The sequence below is a fragment of the Sorex araneus genome, chromosome 2 (genome assembly GCF_027595985.1).
Source record: "Sorex araneus isolate mSorAra2 chromosome 2, mSorAra2.pri, whole genome shotgun sequence".
Classification (NCBI taxonomy): domain Eukaryota; kingdom Metazoa; phylum Chordata; class Mammalia; order Eulipotyphla; family Soricidae; genus Sorex; species Sorex araneus.
Window position 1 is genome coordinate 234,574,334 of NC_073303.1, and position 26,237 is coordinate 234,600,570.

General features: G+C 56.1%; 2 protein-coding genes across 2 annotated transcripts; both read right to left on the reverse strand.

Moving 5' to 3' along the window:
- Positions 1-386: 386 nt before the first annotated feature.
- Positions 387-3,425, reverse strand: LOC129402360 (complement C3-like). The gene is made up of 7 exons (XM_055128616.1): positions 3,342-3,425; positions 3,124-3,229; positions 2,418-2,507; positions 1,810-1,893; positions 1,626-1,715; positions 1,334-1,469; positions 387-874 (listed from the first exon to the last, which is right to left on the reverse strand). Exons 1-7 carry the CDS (start codon positions 3,408-3,410, stop codon positions 742-744), a joined length of 708 nt encoding a protein of 235 aa, XP_054984591.1. The 5' UTR covers positions 3,411-3,425; the 3' UTR covers positions 387-741.
- A 259-nt stretch (positions 3,426-3,684) lies between these two features.
- On the reverse strand, positions 3,685-24,241 carry LOC101547440 (complement C3). The gene is made up of 22 exons (XM_055124612.1): positions 24,191-24,241; positions 23,583-23,744; positions 22,837-22,966; positions 19,820-19,897; positions 18,621-18,818; positions 17,934-18,048; positions 17,652-17,737; positions 17,418-17,557; positions 16,205-16,411; positions 14,222-14,273; positions 13,983-14,069; positions 13,706-13,909; positions 12,848-12,923; positions 12,416-12,584; positions 10,879-10,974; positions 10,318-10,471; positions 9,293-9,462; positions 9,020-9,178; positions 7,027-7,086; positions 5,969-6,059; positions 4,854-4,899; positions 3,685-3,799 (listed from the first exon to the last, which is right to left on the reverse strand). Exons 1-22 carry the CDS (start codon positions 24,197-24,199, stop codon positions 3,685-3,687), a joined length of 2,604 nt encoding a protein of 867 aa, XP_054980587.1. The 5' UTR covers positions 24,200-24,241.
- Positions 24,242-26,237: the final 1,996 nt, after the last annotated feature.

Sequence of the window (26,237 nt, forward strand, 5' to 3'; positions counted from 1 at the left end):
CAGAATTTCTCCTGACAGTGTTTGGGGGACTCTGTGAGATGCCGGGGATTGTACCAGGCTCAACCCCATGCAAGGCAAACACCCTCCCCGCTTTCCTATTGCTCCAGCTTCTTTTGTAAGAAGCTGCCAACCGTGTTCCAGTGTGGCCCCTCCAGGGCCCTCGTTCCTGAGGCTTCACCTCCTGGATTGAGTTTTAGTCACTCAGCAGATCTGAGATCAAGTTGAGTCACCACTTTATGTTGCTTTTGGGGGTGGTAGGGCTTACAGAGGTGCTCAGGGGCTATTCCTGGCTCTGTGCTCAGGAGTGACCCCTGGCAGTGCTCACCAGACCATAAGTGGTGCTGAGAATCAAACAAGAATGGCACCGGCCCGAGAAGTGCTTTCCTCTCACACTCTGGATGGACCCCAGGAGGGGACAGTTCAACAGTGCAATTAAGATAGGGCCAAGCCCTGCAGGTAGCTGGAAGGTGTCAGGTGGAGGGGACCAAGAGCACAAATGTCACCTTGTGAGCAGAAAACAACCGTGGGTTTAGAAGGAGCCACCAAGACCCTATGGTGACAATGGGGCTTGCAGGGGGTGAATGTGAGCAGGGCAGGATGGGCAGCAGGTTGGAGATGGAAAAAAGATCTGGAGATCCGTGTGCTTGAACTGGAGCCATCCCCAGAAAACCCGGAGGCCTGGAGCTCATCTCCTGGGGGGCGTGGGGGGGGCGGGTCGCTCATCCAAGCCTTGAGGAGGGCTCAGGTCTCACAGCCGTGGGCGTGCATGTGTTCCGAAAACCCCTCCAGCTCTTTCACGGAGTCCTTCTTGCCCACGTCCCCGTCGGCTGCCCAGGGCATGAGGAAGGTGTTCTTGGTTAGGACATAGGTGTAGCTGTGAGACAGAAAGCGGGGTGAGGAGCGCCCTGGTACCCCACAGGCGTGGGGGCCTCCCACCCCATTCGGCTTCTGGCTGGAACACAGGTTCCTCTCTCGCAAATGGTGGTCGTGGTCACTGGGCTTGTGCAGTGCACAACCTGCACCTCCCTTCAGGGCGGCGCTGAAGCCGAGACTCATTTTTTTTTCTTTTTGAGTCACACCCAGTGATGCACAGGGGTTACTCCTGCCTCATGCACTCAGGAATTACTCCTGGCAGTGCTCGGGGGACCTTATGGGATGCTGAGAATCAAACCTGGGTCAGCCACATGCAAGGCAAACGCCCTACCCACGGTGTTATCGCTCCAGCCCCAGCCCTGAGACTCTTGCTAATTAATTGGTCAAGGATGGGGGAGTTGGGGTGTGGAAGGGGGACCTAGGGCCTCAGCTCCTAGCACAGCGAGGGCCCCTCACGCACTCAGATTGGATCCGCCACAGGTCGGCGGCGTGGCCCATGATGAGGTATGTCTGATTCTCCTGCAGCTTCAGAACATCCTGGCAGGTGGCGTGGGAGACAAATTTCTTCGTGGTGAGGGGTTTGACAGAGTCTGAGCCTGTGGGGAGGAGGCGCAGTGAATGTGCACAGCCCTCTCTTAGACATATTGGTCAGTTTTTATTTTTTTTTGGGGGGCAGGTTGTTGCTGGGACTTGAACCTGGGTGCAAGGCAAGCACCCCACCCACGGTCCTTCTCTCCCAGCCCTGGACCTACCTGTCTTGATGATGGCCTGGAGCTGCATGTTGTAGTAGATGTAAGGGCTGGAGGCTGAGGTCTCCATACTCTCCAGCCTGACCTTGTACACTGTGATGGGGCAGGGGACACAGGGCACTGTGTTGGGGTCTGGCCTGCAGGGGCACCTGCTGCCCCCGTGCCCCATGGCCCTCCTGGCACTCACCAAAGTCCACGCCGACCTCACACGCTGCCACCTGGAGCTCCTCCTTCCTCATTTGGCTGCTATCCTTTGGCTCTGGGCACCGTTCTGTAGGGGGGGAGGGGCACGGCTCCCCTGGCTGCCTTGGCTGCCCTGGGGGCAGGGGCAGGGGCAGGGGCGGGCAGGGGGAGCTCCCTCCCCTCCGTTTCCCAGATCACTGGGTCTGGCCTTTCTTTTGTTGTTATATTTTTGTTTGGGGGCCACACCCGGCAATGCTCACGGTGTACTCCCAGCTCTACACTTCATGAATTATTCCGGGTGGCGTGTTTTTGTATTTTTTTTGGGGGGAGCCATTGGTACCATATGGGATGCTGGTGAGCGAACCCTGGTCTGAGTGTGCAAGGCAAGCTCCTTCTCCTTCCTCCCTACTATCGCTCCGACCCTCTTTTCGATCTTTTGTCTGTTTTTTTTTGTTTGTTTGTTTGTTTTCTGTCTCTCCTGGACTCTGTTGGGTTTCCTATCTCGACATTGTCTCTTTCAGTCTAAACGCGGCACAGCTCAGGAGACACCCCGGAGAGGGCGAGGGCTCCTGGACCCGCAGCCCCCCGCCCGCCGGGTCCCCATGACCTCACCTTCCGCACAGCGGCAGACGTCTTTGTGGCAGATTTTGCGCAGAGAAGATGGCTCTTGGGGCAGGTTGTAAAAGGTGCTGCACCTCCGGGCTGTAAGCGGGAGCGCTTGGGGTTGCCCGGCCTCAGCCTTCCAGGCCACCCCACTTTCTGCCCAGGCCCAGTCCCCAAAATCCCAGCCCTTCCAGGCCCCACCCTGCTCTATGCACAAGTCCCGCCCACAGGGAACCCCGCCCTCCCATCCACCCACCATCCGGCTTTTGCTAGGCTCCGCCCAACCTCCTTTCACACACCCAGGCCACACCCACACGGCCAGCCTCACTGCTCCTACGAGTTTTCTCCCTCTAGCCCCCACATACCAAGTTTTGTAGGCCACGCCCCTCCAAAGTCTATCCCTCTTGCCCTGCCCTTGCCCGGACCCTTTAGGCCACGCCCCCAATTTCTATCCCTCCTGCCCGCCCTCCGGGCCACACCCCAAATTATATCCCTCTTGCCCCGCCCTCCGGGCCACGCCCCCAAATTATATCACTCATGCCCCACCTTCCAGGCCATGCCCTCAAATTATATCTCAGTCTGTACCAACTCCTCTAGGCCACGCCCCTTGTATATCCTTTTCCTGGCCACGCCCCTTGTTTTCCCTGGCCGCCCAGTTCCAGGCCTATCCAGCTCCCTAGTAGGAGACCCTGGTTCTCCCCACACCCCTGCTCACAAGGCTCATAGTAGTCGTAGATGGTGACCTGGGCGGCCTGCAGGAACTCTGCCTGCAGCATCCTGTGGACGCGGAAGCCCAGCACCGTGTCTTCCTTGTTTGAGACCTGAGGGAGGGGAGTCGTGGGAGGGGATGACCAGGGCCACTGACCGCAGGGCCTTGGCTTTCAGCGCCGCCCTTAGACCTGGCGTTCTCCGAGCAGGGGAGCTTGCTCTCACCTTCTCCAGGTACAGCACCACTGTGCTGTCGCTGGCGCTGGGCTTGTTCTCATACTGGAAGGCGTACATCTCCACCTCACTGGTGAGCTGCGGGTTGAGGGGCGCCACTGAGCAGGAGGGTCAGCCGGCGGCCCCCAAATAATGCCCCTGCCTCTGGGAGCTCCAGGCTGTGTGAGGCCCCCAGCCCTCGACCGCCCAACCTTTTCTAGGTCATGCAGGGAACTGACTACATATAGCCACAATGTCCTCTGGGGGGCACTGGACCCCCCAGGGTGCTGTCTGGTCAGGTGCGTGCTCGCTGGAGTGTGGGGTGGCGCTGGCGCCGCAGCCCTACCTGCCCTGCTTAGCGTGGGAGGGTTGGACTGCTTGCCTGTTTGAGGTCCTCCTGGTTGGGGTAGAAGCCGGTGAGCAGGGAGATCTCCACGATGCTCATGGTCGCCTCCTGCTCTCCCTGGAACCTGGGGGTTTCCAGCTCCAGTCTCTCTTCAGACCATTCCCCCCCTCCCTCCCATCCCAGGCTCCCCTCTGGGTGGATGCAGTAACTCCCTACTCCCAGGATCCCACCACTCTTCTGCCCCCAACATCATACAGCTTTAGCAAAGAGATTTCTGATATGCTGCACCCTTGCTTACATCATTTCCCCAAATCCGGCTCTTTGTCTCTCTGTCTCTTTTTGGGGGGTGGGCACAGTGGCCATGCTTAGGGGTTACTCCTGGCTCTGTGCTCAAGAATTACTCCTGGCAATGCTCAGGGGACCATATGGGATGCTAAGAATGGAACCCAGGTTGGTCACGTGCAGAGCAGGCTCCCTACTAACTACTATTTCTCTGGGCCCCTATTAATCTTTCGTGCCACCAGGCCTTTGCACATGCTCGGCGACATGCACAGTGATTCTGGTGATGGATTATTGTGTGTTCTCAACAATTCCAGAGCTGTGAGCTCAGTAAACTGCATGAGTTCACTCACAGCTGTGCCCCTAAATCCTGCCACAGAACCTGGGGCACAGGGTCGCCACCCCACAAACTGGTGTCAGGGGTGGACCTGAGTGATGGCAGCTGGGAGATCAGAGCAGGTGTGGGGTGAAGGTTGAAATGTCTGAATAAGATGAGGGCCTGGAGGACCTGTGGGGCTCGGAGGAATCCTGGACACCTGGTCACGTGGCCCCTGAGTCTCCCCCAACATCCCGCCCTCCATCCTGGAAGAGGGCCTGATGGAGGCTGGGGGGGTGCTGGAGTGAGGAGCAGATGTGGGGAGACAGAGCTGGCTGGCACAGAACGGGAGCACAGCAGGGAGGGCACTTGCCTCCCATGTAGCTGACTGGGGTTTAATCCCCAGCCCCGCCAGGAGTGAGTCCTGAGCACAGAGCCAGGAGTAACCCCTGAGCATCTCCAGGTGCGGCCCCCAAACAACATCCCACAAAACGGGGTGTCTCTAGGGAGAGCCGCTAAGGGGTCCTGATGGGGACCCAGGGACAGTGTCTTCCTCTGCCCAGGCCAACCCTGGCACCCTGACCTTGTCTTTATCCGCAGCTGGAAGGTCTCTTCCCCACTCTTAGTCTCTGTGGAGGGAAGGGAGGCAGTTAGGGTGCCCCAGGGCACTGATGCTGAACACACAGCCTGGCTGGCTGGGCTCCAGCCCTGGGTGCGAGGCCCAGGGGTCAGATCCGTAGTCTTGCCCACATAAGGTCCAGAGTTTAAGACCCAGAGCTGCCGCGCGCCCAGCACAATGCCAGCAGCTCTGCTGCGAGAGCCTCGGTGCGGCACGTGACTTCCAGCCAGCAGGTGTGTGGGAGCACCTCAGACAGGGGCGCGACATCCCCTCCCCCTCTGTGAGCACTGCAGCTAAAAAGATGTGCGAGGGTAGGAACAATAGTAGAGCCAGAAGGCACTTGCCTTGCACGCGGCTGACCCAGGTTCGATCTCCGGCATCCCATAGTGTCCCCTGAACACCGTCAGGAGTAATTCCTGAGCCCAGTCAGGAGTAACCCCTGAGCATTGCCGGGTGTGAACCAATGCCCCCTCCCAAATTGAAAAATTTAAAACCTCAGTAGATCATGAAATTATTATTTTTTAAAATTTTTAAAAAATTTTGGGTCACACCTGGCAATGCTCAGGGGTTGCTCCTGGCTCTGCACTCAGGAATTACCCTGGCGGTGCACAGCGGACCATATGGGATGCTGGGAATCGAACCCGGGTCGGCTGTGTGCAAGGCAAACGCCCTACCCGCTGTGCTATTGCTCTAGCCTAGATCATGAAATTATTATTATTATTATTATTATTATTATTTTGCTTTTTGGGTCACACCCGGTGATGCACAGGGGTTACTCCTGGCTTTGCACTCAGGAATTAACTCCTGGCGGTGCTCAGCGGACCATATGGGATGCTGAGAATCGAACCCGGGTCAGCCGCGTGCAAGGCAAACGCCCTACCCGCTGTGCTATTGCTCCAGCCCCTAGATCATGAAATTATTATAAAAAAGAAGATAAGTAGTGTGGGCCGGGCACAGAGCTCAGTGGCCACGCGCATGCCTCGCTTGTCTGACGCCCCGGGCTGGATCCCCAGAACTGCAAAAACAGACGAAGGAAAGCGGGGGGGGGGGGGGGGAGTGTTCCTTGGACGCAGGCTCACGTTTCTCGGTGTGCAGGAGGGTCACGTTCAGTTGGTAAAGGTTGCACGAGTCCTCCCCGGCCTCGGGGGACCTGTGGTATATGGTCACGATCTGCAGAACCCCGAGAAGTGTCAGCACTCAGCTCCTTCCCTCCCCTCCCCACTGCCTAGGGGATGCCCCTGCAGTCAGCACTGCCCGCACCCCAATCCCTGTGTGTGGAATCCAGAACATCTGAGGTCCAGCCCAGCTCTGAGTCTCAGAATTTCCTTTGTGTAGCAGTGAGGTTTGGCGGTGTTTGAGCCACACCTGACAGTGCTCAAGGGTTACTCCTGGCTCTGTGCTCAGGAGTGACTCCTCGTGGTTGCTGGGGGGAACCACATGAGGTGCCAGGGATGGGACTGGAATTGACTCTGAAACTCATTTATGTGTGTGTGTGTGTGTGTGTGTGTGTGTGTGTGTGTGTGTGTTTGATGGTTATTCCTCAGGGGTTATTCCTTTTTTTTTTTTTTTTGCTTTTTGGGTCACACCCAGCACAGGGGTTATTCCTGACTCTGCACTCTGCCTTTTCTTCCTTCTTATTTTGGGGGTTTTGCAGATTTTCCAAAGTCCTGGGCGCCGAAGCCCCCCATCCTCTACTCTCCAGACTCTGTCTTGACAAAGAGTCACTCTGGCAGGCTTGGAGACCCTGTGGGATGCCAGGGATCAAACCTGGGCTAGCCACGTGCAAGGCCAGTGCCTGACCTGTACCATCGCTCCAGCTCTGAGGAGCTCATTTTAAAAATTTGTTTCTTTGGGGGCCACACCGGCAGTGCTCAGGGCTCACACCTGGCTCTGTGCTCGGGGGAAGGGGCTCCGGATGGTGTCGGGGATTGAACCTAGGTCTGCTGTGTGTAAATAAGTGCCTGAACCCTGTACAATGTCACCAGCCCTGAGAGAGGGTCCTGAGTCTGCTTTGCTCTCTGCCATGGCTGCTCAAATGACGGCTGATTTCTGTTTTGTTTAGGGGAGTAAACTGGGCAACCCAGTCTCAGCTGGACCCAGAAGATGCCATTGAGGGGAGACCCCCACCCTGACTTACTGAGATCGTCCCCGTCCCTCTGCCGCTGGCTTTGATCTCCAGGTCGTCCAGAGCTGAGAACTAAAGGGAGGTGAGAGAGAAATGAGGGCAAGGCGCGACACGGGGCAGAGGAGGCGGGTGATGGATGTTGCTTTGGTCCCTCCTTCTTTCTTCTTTGTTTTTTGTTTTTTTCAGATTTTCCAAAGTCCTGGGTGCAGAAGCCCCCCCCCTTCCTCTATTACCCAGACTCTTTGTCTTGACATCCTTGTCCCTCTGCCCCTAACCAGCCCTCCCGACCCTTTCCCCACGAGCTAGAGCGAGTGCTTTGCTGTCTGCTCCAGGCCCCTCAAGCCCCTCGCTCCTGGGGCAAAGGCCTGAATCCTGGCCCTGCCTGGCCTTGCACCCCACCAGATTCCCCTGCCCCCTGTCTGAGCACTCCTGTGAACGCTGAGGGTGCCCCCACTCAATGCTATTTCCAGCCTGTCACATTCTTTACCTCCAAAGCCCACCACTGCTCCACTGAGCATATGTGTGACCTTGGACCTTGTGATCTTTTTTTTCTCCCCTGCCACATCTGATGATGCTCAGGGCTTACTCTAGACTCTTCACTCGGGGATAACTCCTAGCAGGACATTCGATGGGGTACCAGGGATCAAATTCAGGTCGGCCGCATACAAAGCAGGCTTCGGTATCTGGGCCACACCGGTGGTGCTCAGGGGTTACTCCTGACTCTGTGCTCAGATCACTCCTGTGGGGTGCCGGGGATCAAACCCGAGTTGGCTGCGTACAAGACATGCTCCCTCCCTGCTGTACTCTCACAAGGCAAGCACTGTACCATCTCTCTCTCTTCCTCCCCCAATTTCCCATAATAGGCTAATAAACAGTGCCCACTCTGCCACTCACTTTCTCTTAGCTGTTGTCCTATTATAGCCTTATATTGTTCTCATGGGCTGGTGCAATAGCACAGCAGGTAGGGTGTTTGCCTTGCATGCGGCCGACCTGGGTTCAATTCCTCTGTCCCTCTCGGAGGGCCCAGCAAGCTACCAAGAGTATCCCGCCCTCATGGCAGAGCCTGGCAAGCTACCCGTGGTGTATTTATTATGCCAAAAACAGTAACAAAAATTCTCACAATGGAGACATTACTGGTGCCCACTCGATCAAAGCGATAAACAGCAGAATGACAGTGCTAGAGTGCAGTGCTATTATTCTGATATAAATATTGAGATAATGTCCTCTCTCACTCAGAACCCTGTTTGGCTCCTATTCCCTTAGAATAAAAGTCAAAACCTCACCCCCAATTCACAAGGTCCCCTTTTATTTGGCTTTTGGGGTCACACCCTGGCAATGCTTGGGTGTTACTACTGGCTCTGCACTCAGGAATTACTCGTGGCATTTCTCTGGGGACCCTATGGGATGCTGAGGAGTGAACCTGAGTTGGCAAGGTAAACACCCTTCCCAATGTACTATAGCTCCGCCCTCCCCCACACAGTGGTCCCTTGACCTTACCCCTCCCCTTCTTGTCTCTGCACTCACACCAGTCTCCTTGCTCCTCTGGGAACATTCCTGCCTCAGGGTCTTTGCACCTGCTTTCTCCTCTGCCTGCAAGGCTACTTCTTAGCCTAAAGGACCTTGCTCAGATGTTCTTACTGTGGTGAGATCTTCCTTCCCAGGCTGTCAAATATTGCAACTCTGGGGATGCTATAGGATGCTGGGGATCTAACCTGGGTTGGCCATGCAAAAGGCCAGCATGCTACCCATTGAGCTATCTCTCTGGCTCCAACTCCCTAACATAGTTTCCCTTTTCTGTTCCATGTTAGGCCACACCCAGAGCTGCTCCTGGGATTTTCCCAGCTGTGTGTGTCTAACACTGCTTGTGGGGAAGCATAAGGTGGATGCTGAGCAATCGAAGTGGGGACTTTCACCTGCAAGGCCTGTGCTCTCAGCCCTGTGAGCCAACCCCCTCCCCCCCGGCCCTCAAACAGGCACGAGTCACTCACTTTCTCCTCGGGATTACCTTGGCTGTGCGCTGCTGGTAGGCGTTGCTCTGGTCGATGACCCACTCCAAGTTAAGAGCCCTCTTGGGGTTGCTGATCTGCACATAGAGATCCTGGATTCCCTCATCGTGGACCACCTGGCGGTAGCGGGTCAGAGCCTCGATGGCCACTACTGTGGTCTGTGGGGTGGGGGACCCAGGAATGTAGATCAGTACCACGGACAGCGCACCCAACTGGGCGTCAGCACCGCGGCCAGCTCCCGGGCCAGAGCGCCACTGCCGCCGCCCTCTCACCTGGGTGGACCGGAAGCCCCCACCCAGCTCCCTCTGCTCCAGAAGCCACTTGGCGATGGCGTGCGTCTCGTTGTACAGACCCAGCCGCAGCTTCTGCATCAGGATATAAGCCACGGCCTCGATGCTGGACAGGGAGAAAGTCTGGTGCTGCCCCAGAGTCAGGGCTTTACCTGGGTCACAGGGAAGTCCAACCTGTCACCCCAATCTGCTTTTTTTTTCTTTTGGGTTACAGGGTTACACCCTGCTCAAAGGTTACTCCTGGCTCTGCCCTCAGGAACCACTCCTGGAGGAGCTCAGGGGGCCACATGGGATGCCGGGGATCGAACCTAGGCCGGCCTCGTGCAAGGCAGTCCCTCCCCGCTCGACTATTGCTCCAGCCCTCGTCACTCCCATCTGGGCCGTGTCTCCCTACACCCGCTCTCTTGGGGGGGTTCTTCTGACTTATTTATTTGCATGTGTGTAGTGGCAAGGGGTGGGGAGTTAGGTCACACCCAGCTGTGCTCAGGGCACCCTAGAAGGCGCCAGGGACCCAGCTGGGTTGGCCACGTGCAAGGCAAGTGCCTTCACCTCTGTACTCTGTTTTGGCAGCCCCACCCAGCAGTGCTCAGGGCTTACTCCTGGCTCTGTGCTCAGGGATCACTCCTGGGTTTGGGAACCCTATGCGATGCTGGGGATTGAACCTGGGTCAGCCGCGTACATGGCAAAAGTTTTCCCCATGTTTGATCACTCCGGTGCCCCCTTCCCACTCCCCATGGTTCCTCTGTTGTACGGGGCCTTCTCCGCTCTCCACAGCAGAGTGATGCCTTTGCACTCTCTTTGGACCCCCCAGGGGCATCAGGGGGTGCTGACAAGTAGAGATCACGTCAGTCTCCTGCACCTTGGTCTCTCAAGGACTAGCACAGCCAAGGTCAGCTGTAGATGCTGAGCCCTCACACAGCAGGGATGGAGGCAGCCTCCAATTGCCACCCCTCCCCCCACCCCCCCACCTGGGACTGTACGATGGTTAACAGGTGCTCAGCACCCACCGAGGCTGCCAAAATCCAGAAGACGGTCATTGGCTCGGGGGCTCTCGGTGAGGGCGAGTGCATAGGATGCGATGGCCGTAGCAAAGATCTTTTGAATGTGGGGCAGGCGCGTCTCCAGGAAGCTGCGGGCACGCTCCATGCTGGCGGGCAAAATCTAGAGAGTCAGAGAGAGGAGGGTGTGGGGGCCAGAGGAGAGAGGTTTTTTTGGGGACCAAGTCTGGAGGGGCTCAGGGCTGACATCTCCTGGCTCTGTTCTCACTCCTGGTGGGGCTCGGGGGTCCCTGTGGGATACCGGGGACTGAACCTAGATCAGCTGCATGCAAGGCAGGGAGCCCTCCTCGCTGTACTAATGCTCCTTTGTTTTTTTTTTTTGGGGGGGAGGGTTCCAGCTGGCAGTGCTCAGGGCTTCCTCCTGGCTCTGTGCTCCGGGATTGCTCCTGGTGGGGTTCAGGGGGATCACGGGCAGTTCAGAGGATGGAACCAGAGTCGACCACATACAAGCACACAGGCATGTGCTTAAGCCCCATCCTGTCTCTGGCCTTTCTCCTCTTTGTCACTTACCGGTACTTTCTGTTTGCACATGTCCATCCCCTCCTCCAGGGCAATCAGGACCAGGGCTGTGAGGGACACGTCTGCCTCAGAACCCCGGTAGCCACCCTGTGGGCACAGAACACTCATGAGCCACCCCTGACAGTGCTCAAGGCTTCTCCTAGCTCTGTGCTTAGGGATCATTCCTGGAAGGACTCGGCGTGTGGGGGGACATACGGGATGGTGGGATTCAAACTCCTAGCCTCTCTTCCTGCAGGGCTCGCACTCCTGCCCTCTAAGCTGTCTCCCTGACTTTGAATTTTACCCTTAATGTGCCATGACAGAGAACAGGCCTGGGGGATTCAGGGGTGACTTCCTGGAGGAGGTGGTGTCTGAAGACCCAGCACAAGGGGGTTGGGTGAGGGGGGCATGGGAGGGGGTGGGGGGCGATTATCACGAAGAAGCCTCAGAAAAAGACAGAAAAAGGCAGCCTCAGAAAAAGACAGAGGGCTGGAGCAATAGCACAGCGGTAGGGCGTTTGCCTTGCATGCAGTCGACCCGGGTTCGATTCCCAGCATCCCATATCATTCCCCGAGCACTGCCAGGAGTAATTCCTGAGTGAGCCAGGAGTAACCCCTGTGCATCGCCGGGTGTGACCCAAAAAGAAAAAGAGAGAGCTGAGTTGGAGTTGGTGAGGTTGGTGCAGAAGGGGGGGAGAGTGAGAGCGAGTGCGAAAGAGCACTGTAATCCAGGAGAAGAGAGCACTGTGAGCCAGGGAGACCCCTTCTTTCTGAGTGTTTGAAAGTGGCTGGTGGGGCCGGAGCGATAGTACAGTGGGTAAGGCCTTGAATGCAGCTGACCCGGGTTCGATCCCTGGCATCCCAAATGGTCCCCCAAGCACCACCAGGAGTGATTCCTGAGTGCAGAGCCAGGCGTAACCCCTGAGCATCGCTGGGTGTGACCTCCCCAAAAAAGCCAAAAAACAAAAAAGAAAGTGGCTGGTGGAGGATCCATTGGTAAAAACTGGAGTGGTGAAACTGGAGAGAAAGAACAGCAGGAGTCAGGGGCTGGAGCGATAGCACAGCGGGTAGGGCATTTGCCTTGCATGCGGCCGACCCGGTTCCATTCCCAGCATCCCATACGGTCCCCCAAGCACCGCCAGGAGTTAATTCCTGAGTGCATGAGCCAGGAGTAACCCCTGTGCATCGCCAGGTGTGACCCCCCCCAAAAAAAAAGAACAGCAGGAGGGTTTCTCCCTTGCACGTGGCTGACCCAGGTTCAATCCCCAGTACCCCATAGGGTCCCCTGAGCCCCGCCAGGAGTGATCCCTGAGCGCAGAGCCAGGAGTCAGCCCTGAGCACTGCGGGGTGTAGCTCCTGAAACAACAATAAAAAAACTGGAATGCAGGCTGGGGTGCAGGTACTTCAGCCTTGGGGTGAGGAGTGAGGGGGGCCAGGAGTGGCCCCGCTGGGCTTGCGGGCGAGTGAGGCACATACACTAGGGGAACCTGGGGTCTCCTGAGGAGCCCCAAAGCGCGCTCCGTGGCCCCGGGGTGGCGGGCCCGGGGTACCTGCATGGAGGCCACCACCACGGGGCCATGCTCCACGAAGCGGCCGTCCCCCTCCTGCCTCTCCCGGCAGAGCCAGTCGGCCATGGCGCACAGAGACTTGTGGTCCAGTCCGGGGATGCTTGTGGTGCGCTGGGCCAGCGAGTAGATCCGGAACACGTAGCTGGTGAGCCTGGCGGGAGGGGGGGAGCCGCTCAGGAGGACACCCCGTTCCCCGTTCCCGGGGCGGGGGGCAGCTGACCCGCTGGGGCCGTGCCCGGCCCAGCACGCAAGGCACCACGAGGCATTCCTGCCACGTGACCACCAGGGCGCTTGCCACGTGATGCCACGCGGGCTCTGACAGTATATGGCCAGGGCTCTTGCCACGTGACCCCACGCACTCTCACCACGTGACACCACCAAGGGCTCTGACCACGTGACCGCCTCTGCTCTCACCAAGTGCTCCCAGGGCGGCCCTTGCTGATGTGGTAGGTGCCGTCCGCGCTCTGGTGCGTCACCATGCGGGTGTAACCTGGGGGTGCCAGGGGAGGAGAACATGTGTGGAGCTGGGATATTGGGGGCGCTGGGCCTGGCACGGGCTGGTGGTGAGATGACTTGGAGGGGCAGCCTTGGGACTTCCTTCAGTTTTGGGGGCCACACCCGTGAGTGTTCAGGGCTGACTCCTGGCTCTGAGCTCAGGGATCACTCCTGGTGGGCTTGGGGAGACCCTATGGGGTGCCGGGGATCAAGCCCAGCTTGTGCAAGGCGGGTGTCCTTCTGCTGTCCTCTCTCGGGGCCAGTACTGGGCGTTTCTGGTGGAAATAGCTGGAGGCTGGAGTCTGGCCTCACTGGGGAAGTGGGGGGCCCTGTGTCTGGTACCTGGGGGTGCTGAATGTCACCCGGGGAGATATGGTTATTTAGGTATGATCAGGCTACCAGAACACCCTCGCCTGGGTTCCTCTAGAGTTTTCTCTTTGATGGGGGGCTCCCTGGGGGCGGAAAAGGGGAAGCAAACATGGAAACCGTTGCTTCGGGTAAGTTGGGGTATCTGGGTCATCCTGGAGGGAATTGGGGCGTCTGGGTCAGCCTGGGAGAAGATAGGGTCCTCTGGAAGATGACCCTGTCACTCTTGGGGTGGGGATAGCTTTGTTATCTGGGGGATAACAGCAACTCCAAGTGTCATCCTGGAGTCCCCAGGAGGCGCCTGTTTGGGGTGGGCCCCTGGGGGCCAGATCTGGGAGGCGGTCAGAGTCTGGGCATTTTTGTCGGGGGATCACTCTCCGTCCCCGGCCCTGCCCGGGACGGGACACTCACCGCTGACGATGTTCTTGGCCACCTGGTCCCGGAGCTCCACCCCAACCTTGCCCCACTGGCCGGTGGTGTCCAGGTATTGGGTCAGCAGGACGAGGGATGCCAGGGAGCTCAGAGTCTGCTCGGGGCACCCTGTAGGGATGCTCAGTAGCTTCCTGTGCTCTAGAGGGGTCAGGCTGCCCAGGACGGTCTCCGCCAGGATGTCCCCTGGGCACGGTGAGGGGTGTCAGCCATGGAGTGGTCCTCTCCGCCCGCCCCGCGCCCCCATCCCTGTCCGCACCTTGGACACTGATGAAGACTTCAGCCTCGGTGCCGGGCACTTGGTTCTGGATGTCCTTCCGGGGCAGCCTCATTGTCTGGGTCTGTCCTGCCCCCACCCAGCGCACGGCGTTGGGGACATCACAAGCAGTTTCAGGTGATGGGCACATGGAGGGGACCAAGCAGGGTCTGTGCACTCCGTCAGCGCCCTCGGTTCAGCCCCTCCCTCCACCCTCCATGCAGCCCCCAGTTCCTACCAACCTTCAGGGCTCAGCAGGAAGCTCTGGGAATTCTTCTCTATATGCCCCCCAGGCTGTAGGAAGCAGAAAAAGGCCCGCTCTGTAGCAACAGGGGGAAGAACAACACGGGCACAGCACACGGGATGGGGCGGAGCTGTAGTCCAGTGGGGAGGGCGTTTGCCTTGCCTGTGGCCGACCTGAGTTTGATTCCCAGCAAACCATAGGGTCACCCCGGCACTGCCAGGAGTAATTCCTGAGTGCAGAGCATGGAGTGAGCCCTGAACACTATGGGGTGTGGCCCCCAAACAAACAACAGCACCAAAAAAAGAAAAGAAAAAGAAAAAAGAGCTGAGCTTAGATCTCAGCTTTTCTGCGCTTGTGCTGTTTGACTTGGGACTGGCTACTTCACCTCTCTGTGCCTTCCTTATAAAAAAAGGGAGAAAATAATAACATTTCTGGCTTCCCAGTCCAAAAGGCTCAGAGAGGTTCCTGTCCTTAAAACGTTCTGTCCCCCCCCCAAAAAAAAAAGACTTGGGGCTGGAGTCATAGCATAGCGGGTAGGGCGTTTGCCTTGCATGCGGCCGACCCGGGTTCGATTCCCAGCATCCCATATGGTCCCCTGAGCACCGCCAGGAGTAATTCCTGAGTGCAGAGCCAGGAGTAACCCCTGTGCATCACCAGGTGTGACCCAAAAACCAAACAACAACAACAACAACAAAAAACGTTCTGTCATTACATTCCTTTTTTCTGCTGCTGGGGGACTTTGTACTATTGCTCCAGCTCTGTGTTCAGTCATTCTGATGAACCAGGATTTAAAATTGATTCATGTTTTTGTTGTGGGGGCCACAGTGTTCAGGGATCACTCCTGTCAGGTCTTGGTTATAGGTGGTGCTGGGATTTAAACCAACGTTGTTGGGTCCAGAGCTATAGGAACAGTTGGTGGTGTGTATGGGGGGGGGCATTTGCCTTGCACGAGGCTGACCGGGTTCTATCCCCAGCACTCCATAGGGTCCCCTGAGCACTGCCAGAAGGATTCTTGAGTACAGAGCCAGGAGTGACCCCTGAGCATTTCCGGGTGTAAGCCAAAAAGGAACCCCCCCAAGCCCAAAACAAAACCAATCAACCAGTGAGGGGCCAGTGTGATCTTACTGAGGGTAAGGCTGACCCGGCTTTAGTCCCTGGCACCCGAAAGGGTCCCCCTCAAGCACCACCAGGAGTGGTCCCTGAGCACAGAGCCTGGAGTCAGCCCTGACCTCACTGGGTGTGGCCCTCAGACAAAAACAAACCCAGCATTGTCGGGATGCGACGCCAGTGCTTCTAACCCCAGACTGTCCAGCCCGAGATACTGGGGGGCTGGGCGGCCCTCAGCTGGGCGCTGTGGGCCTGATGGTGGGGTGTTGGAGCCCAGTCGTGCTCCAGCAGGGGTGGAGCTCGGGATCTCAAGACCCCTGCCCCCGCTCCAGTTATTATTACTAAAAACAACACTGAGTGGGCCCAGGGCGGTGTGTGCGCTTTTCACGGTGCTGGTCTTGTGGACATGGATTTTTTGTTTTTGGTCACACCCCGCAATGCGCAGAGGTTACTCCAGGCTTTGCACTCAGGAATGACTCCTGGCAGTGCTCAGGGGACCATATGGGATGCTGGGAATTGAACCCGGGTCGGCCATGCGCAAGGCAAACGCCCTATCCACTGTGCTGTCGTTCCAGCCCCTCTCATGGACATGGAGATGTGTCTCGTCCCACGAAGGAGGCAGTGGGAGCACTGTGGGGGGAGGCATCCTCCCCACAGGCACACAGAGGACAAAAAGGCTCCGAAGCCAGCCTGGCACCAGACAGCCCCAGGAGAGTGTCCTGAGAGCGAGTGTCCCGGTGCACACCCCCCCTCACTCCCATCCCAGGGGCCTGTTGCTTGACCAAGGCCCACCTCCCAACTGTCCCTCCCGGGGACTAGCCGGGAGCCGGGGGAGGGTCCCTCCACTCCCCCCATCTCTGCTCAGGTCTATTACCCGGACCAGGAGAGTCTTCCTCACGTGGTCCCGGGCTTCGATGCTCACAACCTTCACCTCCACTTCCACCTGACCGATCTCCAGGGGGATGAGCATGTAGGGCACCATCTTGGAGGAGATGGGGGGCACGACCACCCTCTGACGCCAGGGGGATCCCGGCTTGGACGCGCTGCACAGAGCCTCCTTGTGGGGGAATTCCACTCGGACCTGGGGACAGGGGCAGGGTGGTGGTTGGGGTGCATGTCCGTCCTCCCAGCTTCCCGCTGTCATGAGGACTCCCCAGAGCAAAGATCCTTCTTTGTGCTGTGTGACCTCAGGGAAGCTGCTGCACTTCTCTGGGCCTTCTTTTTCTCCTTTCTACATGTGTCCTTGCAGGGACTGAGAGATCGTACAGGAGTGAGGGTGCATGCTTGGCATGCGCAGGTTCAATCCCCAGCACCACACAGAGACTCGGCCCCTCAGGAATGGCTGGGGGCACTAAAGGTCCTTCCAGGTGTTAGCCCTGGAGGCCTCTGGTCATCACCGGGGTGGCCCAGGTGACCTCCAGCATCCTCGAGACCTTGCATTGAACCTCTGCCCAATTGGCCAGGAATTGCCAGTGGGAACCCCCGCTCGATTTCTTGAGCACTGCTGTCCCTCCCCCACTACAGAAAGCATCATGGCTGCCCCCGCCCCTCCACTCGGGTCAGTACATGAAGGAGGCAAAGGGGAAAACATCGCAGACAAAATAGCTTTGCCAAAGAGATTGGTGGTTTCCAGCCCTCTAGCGCTCTCCTACTTTATTATTTAATTTTTTAAATTTGTTTTTGTTTTGGGGGCCACACCAGGCAGTGCTCAGGGGTGACTCCTTGCTCTGCACTCAAGAATTATTCCTGCTGGTGCTCAGGCGACCCTCTGGGATGCCCAGGATCAAACCTGAGTCAGCTGCATGCAAGGCCAGATCTCTACAAGCTGTACTATTATTGCTCTGGTCGCCAATTTTATTTTTTTAATTTTAAGTGTTCTTTTTTTTGGGGGGGGTGCACACCTGTACTCAGGGGTCATTCCTGGCAGTGCTCCAGAGACCATATGCCTTGCTGGGGATCGATCTCTGCCCAGCCTCCATGCTAGGAAAGTGCCCTACCCGCGGTGCTATCTCTCCAGCCCCACCTTCCCCATGAGAAGGTGCACTGAGCAGTATCTCAGGGCGAGGAGGGCCTTAGGGGGGCTTTACCGGCACAGCCTGGTCTCTGAAATTGTACAGCACGGCTTGCACCTGGAGCTGCTCATTTCTGATCACCGAGTGGGGTAACTTGAGATCCACAAAGAACGACTTTTGAACTGTGAGCTCCAGGGGCTCAGAGACACAGAGGCCTAGAGAGAGGAGAGTGCCCACAGGGGTAAAGGGGCTAGCTGAAGGGCTGCGGGTTCCCTGGCCCGCCCTAAGTACTGGCCTGTGGAGGTTCACCTTGGCCTTCCTTGAGGCTCACGGCCACCAGCTGCCAGGTGGTGATGGAGTCAGGCATGTACTTCTCGATGATGTTATGAGAGATGCTGTGAAGGAGGAGGGGTCGCTGAGTGCCTGTGACTCGGACAGCTGTCCAGGGGGGCCGCGACAAAATATGCGTGGGACCCAACTGGGAACCAGGAGGTTCCAAACAGGTTCCACTTAGCGACCTTGACCCTGGCAGTCCTCACTGATGCTCAGACCAGGGACCAGAGGCTGGGGGGCGATGCAGAATGGTCCTACCCCGACTGGCTTTCAGGCAAGGTAAATGTTGTCCAGAGCCAGCTCTCAGGGAACGAGGTTCGAATAGGTAGATTCTCTAGGAAGAAATCCTCGTACTCATAGTCTTCGTCATCACCTGCAGAAGGCACCAGGTGGTGTGGCCTCATTTAGCCCCTCCCATTAGGTAGTTATGGGCGGGGTCTCCTTCCAGTCCTTCCAATCAGACACTCCTACCAGTCAGCTCTCAGTCCCTCGGATTATACCCTTTTACGGCTACGGCGGGCGGGATCTGCTTTCCCGCTTCCCCCCCTCCCATCTTCTCTCAGTCCCTCCTATCAGACCCTTCTCCTGGGGGCGGAGTCTGCTCTCCTTTCCTCCTATCACACCATCCTGGGGATGGGATCTACTCTCAGTCCCGCCTATCAGATACTTCTGGGGGCGGAGCCTGCTCTCTGTTCCTCCTATCATACTGTCCTGGGGGCGGAGTCTACTCTCAGTCCCTCCAATCAGACCCTCCTTGGGGAGGAATCTTCTCAGTCCCTCCTATTACATCTTTCTGGGGGCAGAGTCGGCTCTGTTCCTACTATCAGATCTTCCTGGGGGCGTGGTCTACTTCCAGTTCCTCCCATCAGACACGGTTAGGGGTGGGGGGAGGCGGTGACCTCCCGCCCTCCACTCTGCTCTGTCCCTCTTGCTGCTGCTGCTCACTTGTCCCCAGGAACAGCTGCTCCTCCAGGGCCTGCTGCGTCAGAGCCTCAGACAGGTGGCAGCAGCTCAGAAATGCGGCCACGCAGGTGGGCCCGGGTCGCACGTGACGCTTCCTCGCCTCGCAGGTCAGCCCCGCAGGACTGTCCCGGAGCCCGGCCTCACAGCACTTCCGCTCCAGCTGGGTCTTGAACTTGTCCACTGTGGGGCGGAGTTAGGAGTTAGCGGAGCACGAGAGGCTAGTTGGGGGGGACACGCACTTCTCAGTCCGGGAGGTCTGGCCCCACATGCTGCCCCTGGCCCTCTGCTGGACGCTGAACCCTGAAGGTTCACAGAGAATCCCGGGGCGGGGGGGGGGCGCGGTTAGTTCTGATAGGGAAGCTGAATTTCAGAGAGGTCAATACTCTGATCCAGGGTCACATCACACAGCACACACAGGCTTCTCCACTGCCCTTTCTCCTCCTCCCCTCTCTCTATCTTCTTTTTCCGCCTCCTCCTTTCCTCCTCCTTCTCCTCCTCCTCTGTCAACAGGAGGAATTACCATAACAAACAGTTTATAGAATCCAGCAGGTCTGCAAGATTTTTTGGATTTTGGTTTTTTGTTATTTTTTTAATGGAGGGGGGCATACCTGGCTGTGCTCTGGGCTCACTCCTGCAGTGCTTGGGGAACCCTGTGTGGTGGTGGGGATCAGTCGTGTCCTGTGCAAGGCAAGCACCTTACCCACTGTACTATCTCCCCGGCCCTGAGGTTTGCATGACGTTGAGATCAAAATGAAAAGGTTTTTACGTCTGCTTTTGCTGGATTTTACATTTTTCCATGATCTAGCTGTACCAATTTAGCTTAAAGCAACGAAAACTGATATTAATACACATCCTGCCTCTAATACCAGCCAGTGTGCTGGTGATAAAAGGTTCCCTCCTCCTGGGGGCCAGAGAGATAGCACAATGGGTAGGGTGTTTGCCTTGCACACGGTCAATCTAGGTTCCATCTCTGACATCCCATAGGGTCCCCCAAGCACCACCAGGAGTAATTCCTGAGTGCAGAGCCAGGAGTAAGCCCTGAGCACCACCAGGTGTGCCCCCAAACCTAAAGCTTTCCCCTCCCTATGTGAAGTAGCTGACAGTTCCTGGTTCTCTGAAGTAAGTGCTGACGGCCTCAGTAGGTTGGGGCCAGGGGATACGTGCTCAGTTTCAGCTCAAACCTGCATTTTTCTTGGCCTTTATCCTCTTCAGGGCCCGTCGGCGACGAGTGGTGGGGGGCTTCTTGGGGCATCGCCAGTCTGGAGGTCAGAGGGAAGAGTGAGAGGAGAAGCTGGAAGACCTTTACCAACAAACCTGATCATTTCAGGATTGCAACTGTATGAATGTATGTCCAGTACTTTTTTTTGGAGGGGGTGAGGGGGGGAACACAGCCAGCAGTGCTCATGCTTACTCCTGGTTCTGTGCTTAGGGATCACTAAGCACAGGGGCTTGAGGCATCCTGAGGATACTGGGGATCGAACCCAGCTCAGCAGCCATATGCAAGGCAAGGGCGTGTGGTATCGCTCTGTTTTTTTCTGTAGCTCTGGTCCCATTTTCCTTTCTTCCCTCTAGTCTGTGACAATGAAACCTCTATCTTCTTTTGGGGGGAGGCATTGGGATTGGGCTGCACCTGATGGTTTTCAGGCTGTACCCCAGGTTAGGTGCCCAGGGGCCACTCCCAGCAGTAGTTGGGGAAGTACACTGTGCTGGGGAAGACCACAGGCCACTGCATGTCAATCCCATGCTCTGTCTTTTTTTTTTTTTGGCTTTTTTGTGTCACACCTGACAATGCTCAGGAGTTACTTCTGGCTCATGCATCCAGGAATTACTCCTGGAAGTGCTGGGGACCATATGGGATGCTGAGAATCGAACCTGGGTTGGCCGCGTGCAAGGCAAACAGCCTACCCGCTGTGCTATTGCTCCAGCCGCACATTCTGTCTTTTGAGCCCTCCCCTAACCCCTAAAGTTCCATCTTTGTTTGCTTGTTTGGGGGCCACACCCAGTGTGGGGATCAAGCCCCGGTTGGATGTGTGCAAAGCAAATACCCTCCCTGCTATACCTGCTAGTCCCTCAAGCTCCATCTTTTTGGATCATGAAGCAGCTACAGTTCTTGGCCTTTCTTGTGCCTCTGTGGATCATGTGACTGAGTGTCTGGGCCAATTAGCTCAAGACTGATTCCTGGCTCTACACTCAGGATCACTCCTACAGGCTCAGGGGGCCTATAGGATGCCGGGAAGTGAACCTGGATCAGCTGCATGTAAGGCAGACACTCTCCCTGCTATACTATAGCTCCATCGCTCCTGTCTCTTAAACCTCATCTTTTTGTTGGGGAATCGAACCCAGGTCAGCCACATGTAAGCTACCAAGAGTATCTGGCCCACATTGCAGAGCCTGGCAAGCTACCCATGGTGTATTCAATATGCCAAAAACAGTAACAAAAAAGTCTCAAAATGGAGACGTTACTGCTGCCCGCTCGAGCAAATCGATGAGCAACGGGATGACAGTGATACAGTGATTTGTTTTGGGGGCCACACCCAGCAGTGCTTAGGGATTTCTTCTGGCTCTACCCTCAGGAAGTACTTCGGGTAGTGCTTGGGGGATTCTATGGGGTGCCGGGGGATCGAATCCGGGTTGGATGTGTGCAAAGCAAATACCTCCCCTGCTGCACCTGCCAGCCCCTAAAGCTCCATCTTTTCTAGATCATGAAGTAACAACAGTCCTTGGTCTTTCTTGAGCCTCTGTGGGATCATGTGACTGAGTGTCTGGGCCAGTGAGATACAACAGAATCATCTCCCTTCATTCGGCCTTTCATTTCGGTGCCTGGCAGAAGGGCCTGGGGAGACAGCATTTTGGAGTATGGTAGTGCAGTACGCTATATGGAACCTGCATTCTGAGAGGGAGATGAAAAATCTATCTTTATTCAGCCTGGAGGCACTTGCATTGTACAGGCTGATCTCGGTTCGACCCCTGGCATCCCATCCGAGCACCGCCAGGAGTGATAGTGATAGTGATTCCTGAGCACTGAGCCACAAGTAACCCCTGACCACAACTAGGCATAACTCAAAAGTAAAAAAAAAAATGGATGTGGCTAGGGGCCAGATTCCCACAGTGCTTGGGGCTTCTCCTGGGTTTCTGTTGGATACTGTTCCTGGTGGTCTTCCGTGGACCTTGTGGTCTACAGTAAACCTCGAAGCAGGACCAGCCGCATGCAAGGCAGATGCCTTAACCCCTGGACTATCTTTCTGATCCCTATTTTGTTTTTTTTGGTTTCCTTCAAAGGGCATATTTTCTGGTTAGTGTTGATTCATTTTGAAGCTGCCTCATTGTGGTCGAAGCAGCATCAGAAGGAGTGTTCTCATATTTTTACAGGCTCTGTAATCAACAGGACAGATGTTATTCGCTGCTTTCTGTGTGCTGCTTGAGGCTGTAGGTTTTTGGGGCATTTCGGATTTTATTTACACTTCACATACAGTACCTTTTGGATGCCTCTGTTGTCAATTGAATGCATAAAGTAAATTGAGTTTGTTAATATACATTGGTGGACTGGAGCAATAGCACAGCAGGTAGGTCATTTGCCTTGCTTGTGGCTAACCCGGGTTCGATTTCTCCATCCCTCTCAGAGAGCCTGGCAGGCTACCGAGAGTATCCTGCCCACACAGCAGAGCCTGGCAAGCTCCCCGTGGAGTATTGGATATGCCAAAAACAGTAACAACAAGCCTCACAATGGAGACGTTACTTGTGCCCGCTTGAGCAAATCAATGAACAACGGGGACAACAGTGCTGCAGTGCTACAGTGCATAGTAATTGGGTGCCTGGGGGTGGGGCCCTCCCAGTGATCCTTGGTCATGCTGTGCCTGCCATAAGGCCCAATGCTTGAGCCTCATAGTCCTGGAGGACCATACATTGCAATGCCCAGGGACACCAGGGCTGTATCCAGTAGTGCTCTGGGGCCAACTGGTGATAGGGGTCAAACCAGGGTTCTCACACATACTGCATGTGTGTTTCCGCACTTTAAGCTCTCCTCCCTCGGGCTGCCAGCTGTCTAACAAACAGCATCATACTCATTTCATGGACAGAGTCATGGAGACTCAGAGGAATTGTGAGTGGGGCTATTTTAAGTTGCAGGTTCTCAGCTCAACCACTCCATGGTGCTTCCATTGCTCCCCCCATCTTCTCTGGACCTCCCTTTTGCCTGTACCTGAGCTTGCCATAGTGTCCATCCCCGTGCTCAACTTTAAGTCCAGTCCAGCATCCTTGAACACAGCGAGTCTGTCTTTCCCGCTGCCTGCTGTGCAGCCAATATCATGCTCCTCCACCAAATCCCAGACCTGGGGTTAAAAGAGCAAGCCAGATGCTGAGCCAGTAAAATTCCCTGCCCACCAGGGAGATAGGAAATGTGATTAAAATTGTCTCCATTGATTCTCTCACTATCACCGTTATATTAAGCCCTTACCACATGCCAGTCTCTGTTATGCATTGGTGCCTGGAATACCCACACACATTGATATTGTCCCCTTTTAAAAAGGACCATGCCCAACAGTGCTCAGGGCTACTCAGTGTCAGGGGCTGCTGTAGGAGGTGCTCGGGGAACCTTGCAGTGCCGGGAATCAAGCCCAGCATCCCACATATAAAGCATGTACTTCAGCCCTTTGAACCACTCCCTGATGTTGTCCATCTGGAGCTGAAGTAACTGAGGCTCTAGCTAGAAATTTCCAGGACACTGGGGCTGTAGAGATAGGACAGCAGGGAGGGTGCTTGTCATGCACACAGATGACTCAGGTTTGATCCTGGCATCCCAGAGGGTTCCCTGAGCACCACCAGGGCTGATCCCTAAGAACAGAGCGAGGAGTAAGCCCTGAGCATGACCAGGAATGACTTCAAAACAACATAAAACAGAACAAAATCTCCAGGCTGCCTCTTGTCCCAAAGCCCACGTCCTCTCACCTTCTTCTGTGTGAGCTTGTGTTTGCTGTTCAGGACATAGAGAGCCTTGTCCACCGCCAGCAGCCCAACTGTGGCCTTTGCATTGCCCGTGACCTTCAGTTCCACTTTGCTCTGAGGTGATAAACTCAGCCTAGAGTCTTCATTCTTCAATCCAATCTCCAGCTGGTCCAGAAAAAAGACACCAAGCCCACCCCCATCCCAGCTTATTTTAAATTCATCCTCTATACAGAGAGGTTCAGGGAACTCCACCAGCCCAGTTCCAGCAACACACACTTGTATGCAACCTTCACCAGTCTCCTGGTTCAGCCCTCCCTTCTCTTTTCCTTTTGGTTTTTAAACCACACCTGGATGTGCTCAGGGTTTACTCCTGGTTCTGGGTTTAGGTATCACTCCTGCTGGGGCTCTGGGAACCCTCTGGGGTGCTGGAGAACGAACTCAGGTTGGCTGTGTACAAGGCAGGTTGTCTACCCGCTGCACTATTGCTCTGGGCTGAGCTCTTAAGGCCACACTATTTCCTTTTCCCACCTGTGCCCTTACTAGGAGTCAGTCAACTGGGCATGCCCCCTGACTCATGAAGGTGCCATACAACCTCAGGGAGTGTGACTTACCGTTCCCATACACCTGTCGTTCACGTCGATCCATAACGAATCAGACACCAGTTCAGGGTCCCCACCTGTCCTCCCTGGGGGCAGTAGGTAGAAGGCCACAATACGAATGGAGGGCAACATGTCAGGGGTCACATCAATGACGGCTGTCGTGTAGACGCTTCCACGACTTCTTGGCTGGTATCTGGCGTCTACAATCTGACCCTTACTCAGGATCTTGGAAGCAAAGAAGTCCGAGAAGAGAAGGGTAGAAATAGCCCTTCCTTGGGGCAGGCCCAGTCCAAGAGATTGTCACAGTGTCTCAGGTTCAGCACTTTGGACTGAGTTTGTCCCAGGTAGCTCCCATAAAACCCAGATGGTCGGGGTTGGTGGGGAATTCATTCAAGTCCTGACCCTCCGATAATAGGGCCTGAGTTCGGATTGGAGGGGTCTGCTCTCAGCCCTCCTATGAAAACTCTTTTGGGGATAGGGCCTGCTCTCAACCCCTCCTATCATACACCCACTGGGGGCAGGGTCTGATCTCAGTTTCTTCCACCAGACCGTCTGGGGCGTGGTCTCCTTCCAGTGCGCTATCAGACCTTCCTGGGGGCGTGGTCTCCTCTCTGTCCTCCCACTATCAGATCCTCCTGGGGGGTAGGGTCTCCTTTCAGTTCCTCCTATCAGATCCTCCTGGGGGTGGGGTCTTCTTTCAGCTCCTCCTATCAGACTTCCTTAGGGCGGCGTTTACTTCCAGTCTCTCCTATCCGATTCCCCTGAGGGCGGGATCTCTTTTCAGTCCCTCCCACCAGGTCCGTTCTCACCAGGATGGTGAAGTTCTTGATCTGCTCCTTGGTGCTTGGGTCCCGATGCCTCGTATTGAGGTCCACGTGGAGGATGCTGCCGACCTCTGTGCCCAGCAGGTTCACATTGATGTGCAGGAAGTTCCCTGACTCATCCTGGGTCGCATAAGGTAAAACCGTCATCGTGGCTGACGCCTGTTCCTCTGGCAGGAGAGACTTGTCCTTAGTTTCCACCTGGGGAGGGAAGCGGGAGAGTGAACGCCCCGAGGACCCCTGCAGCCGCTCCCCCCACCCTCCATAGCCCCCCAGCCCTGCCCGTCGGCTGGGTACCTGGATGGGCAGCTGTTGCCAGTTGGCGTCCGTGTTGATGGTCATGGGAGCTATCCCATTGGGCAAGGTGAACACGCTGTGGTTTTGGTATCCAACAGAGACTCTGGAGGCCGGGGACCCATCGGGGTTCGAAACAAAGACCTGGGGTGGAACGTGGGGTGAAATGAAGGGCTAGCTCTGGTGGAAGTGGTGTGATGTGAGGAGTGGGAACTGGGGGTGCAATCTGATTTATTTTGTTTTTTTCTGGGGCCACACCTCCAAGTACTTATTGAGGGCTGACTCCAGGCTCTGCATTCAGGGACGAGCCTGGCAGGGCTGGGCGGGGTGGGTGCGGGTGGGGTGGAATGTCTCTGGTGCAGGGATTGAACTGGGATGGCCTCTCTCGCTTTTTCTCTCCCTCTCCCTCTGTCCCTCCCTCCTTCTCCCTCCCTCCCTCTCTCTCTCCCTTTCTCTCTCCCTCTCCCTCCCTCTCTCTCTCCTCTCTGAGGGTGTGATCTGGATAGGGCTGTCTTGGGACAGCGGTGTGGGTTGTGCACTGAACAACACCATATTGGAGCCTGGATTTTTCAGGGCACATTTTGTGAAGGGGTTGGATGTTGAGGGGGGCAAATAGGAGGCTTGGGTGTGGCTTTGGGGTTGGAGAGGGTGGGGTATGTGGAGGGCTGCAGGAAAATTTCAGAGTAGGTTTGGCATCAAAGGATGTCTCGGAATCTTTCGAGGAATCAAAGTTTTCCCAGCTGCATTACCTGACATCACACGGTCACCGTAAATAAATCGATGTGAGACAGTATTCTGGGTGGACCTAGGGGGCCTCAAGACCTGCTCCTAAGACCCACCTTCAGCTTGACTGTACCTTGAAATTTCCATAGAGTAATTCTGGAGCCATCACCTCTTTTGGGGTTATGAAAGAAGGAATTGGGCCACACCCCAATTCAGGCTCT

What these genes read in the sequence shown, in the direction of transcription:
- LOC129402360 (XM_055128616.1), bottom strand. Translation starts at nt 3,410, where the DNA reads ATGTACGCCTTCCAGTATGAGAACAAGCCCAGCGCCAGCGACAGCACA. An exon ending in TGGTGCTGTACCTGGAGAAG is followed by an intron (nt 3,230 to 3,341) that starts GTGAGAGCAAGC and finishes CCCCTCCCTCAG; the next exon opens with GTCTCAAACAAGGAAGACAC. An exon ending in CTACGACTACTATGAGCCTT is followed by an intron (nt 2,508 to 3,123) that starts GTGAGCAGGGGT and finishes TCCCGCTTACAG; the next exon opens with CCCGGAGGTGCAGCACCTTT.
- LOC101547440 (XM_055124612.1), bottom strand. An exon ending in TTGCCTGAAAGCCAGTCGGG is followed by an intron (nt 17,738 to 17,933) that starts GTAGGACCATTC and finishes CCTCCTTCACAG; the next exon opens with CATCTCTCATAACATCATCG. An exon ending in TGTGCAAACAGAAAGTACCG is followed by an intron (nt 10,472 to 10,878) that starts GTAAGTGACAAA and finishes CTGACTCTCTAG; the next exon opens with ATTTTGCCCGCCAGCATGGA.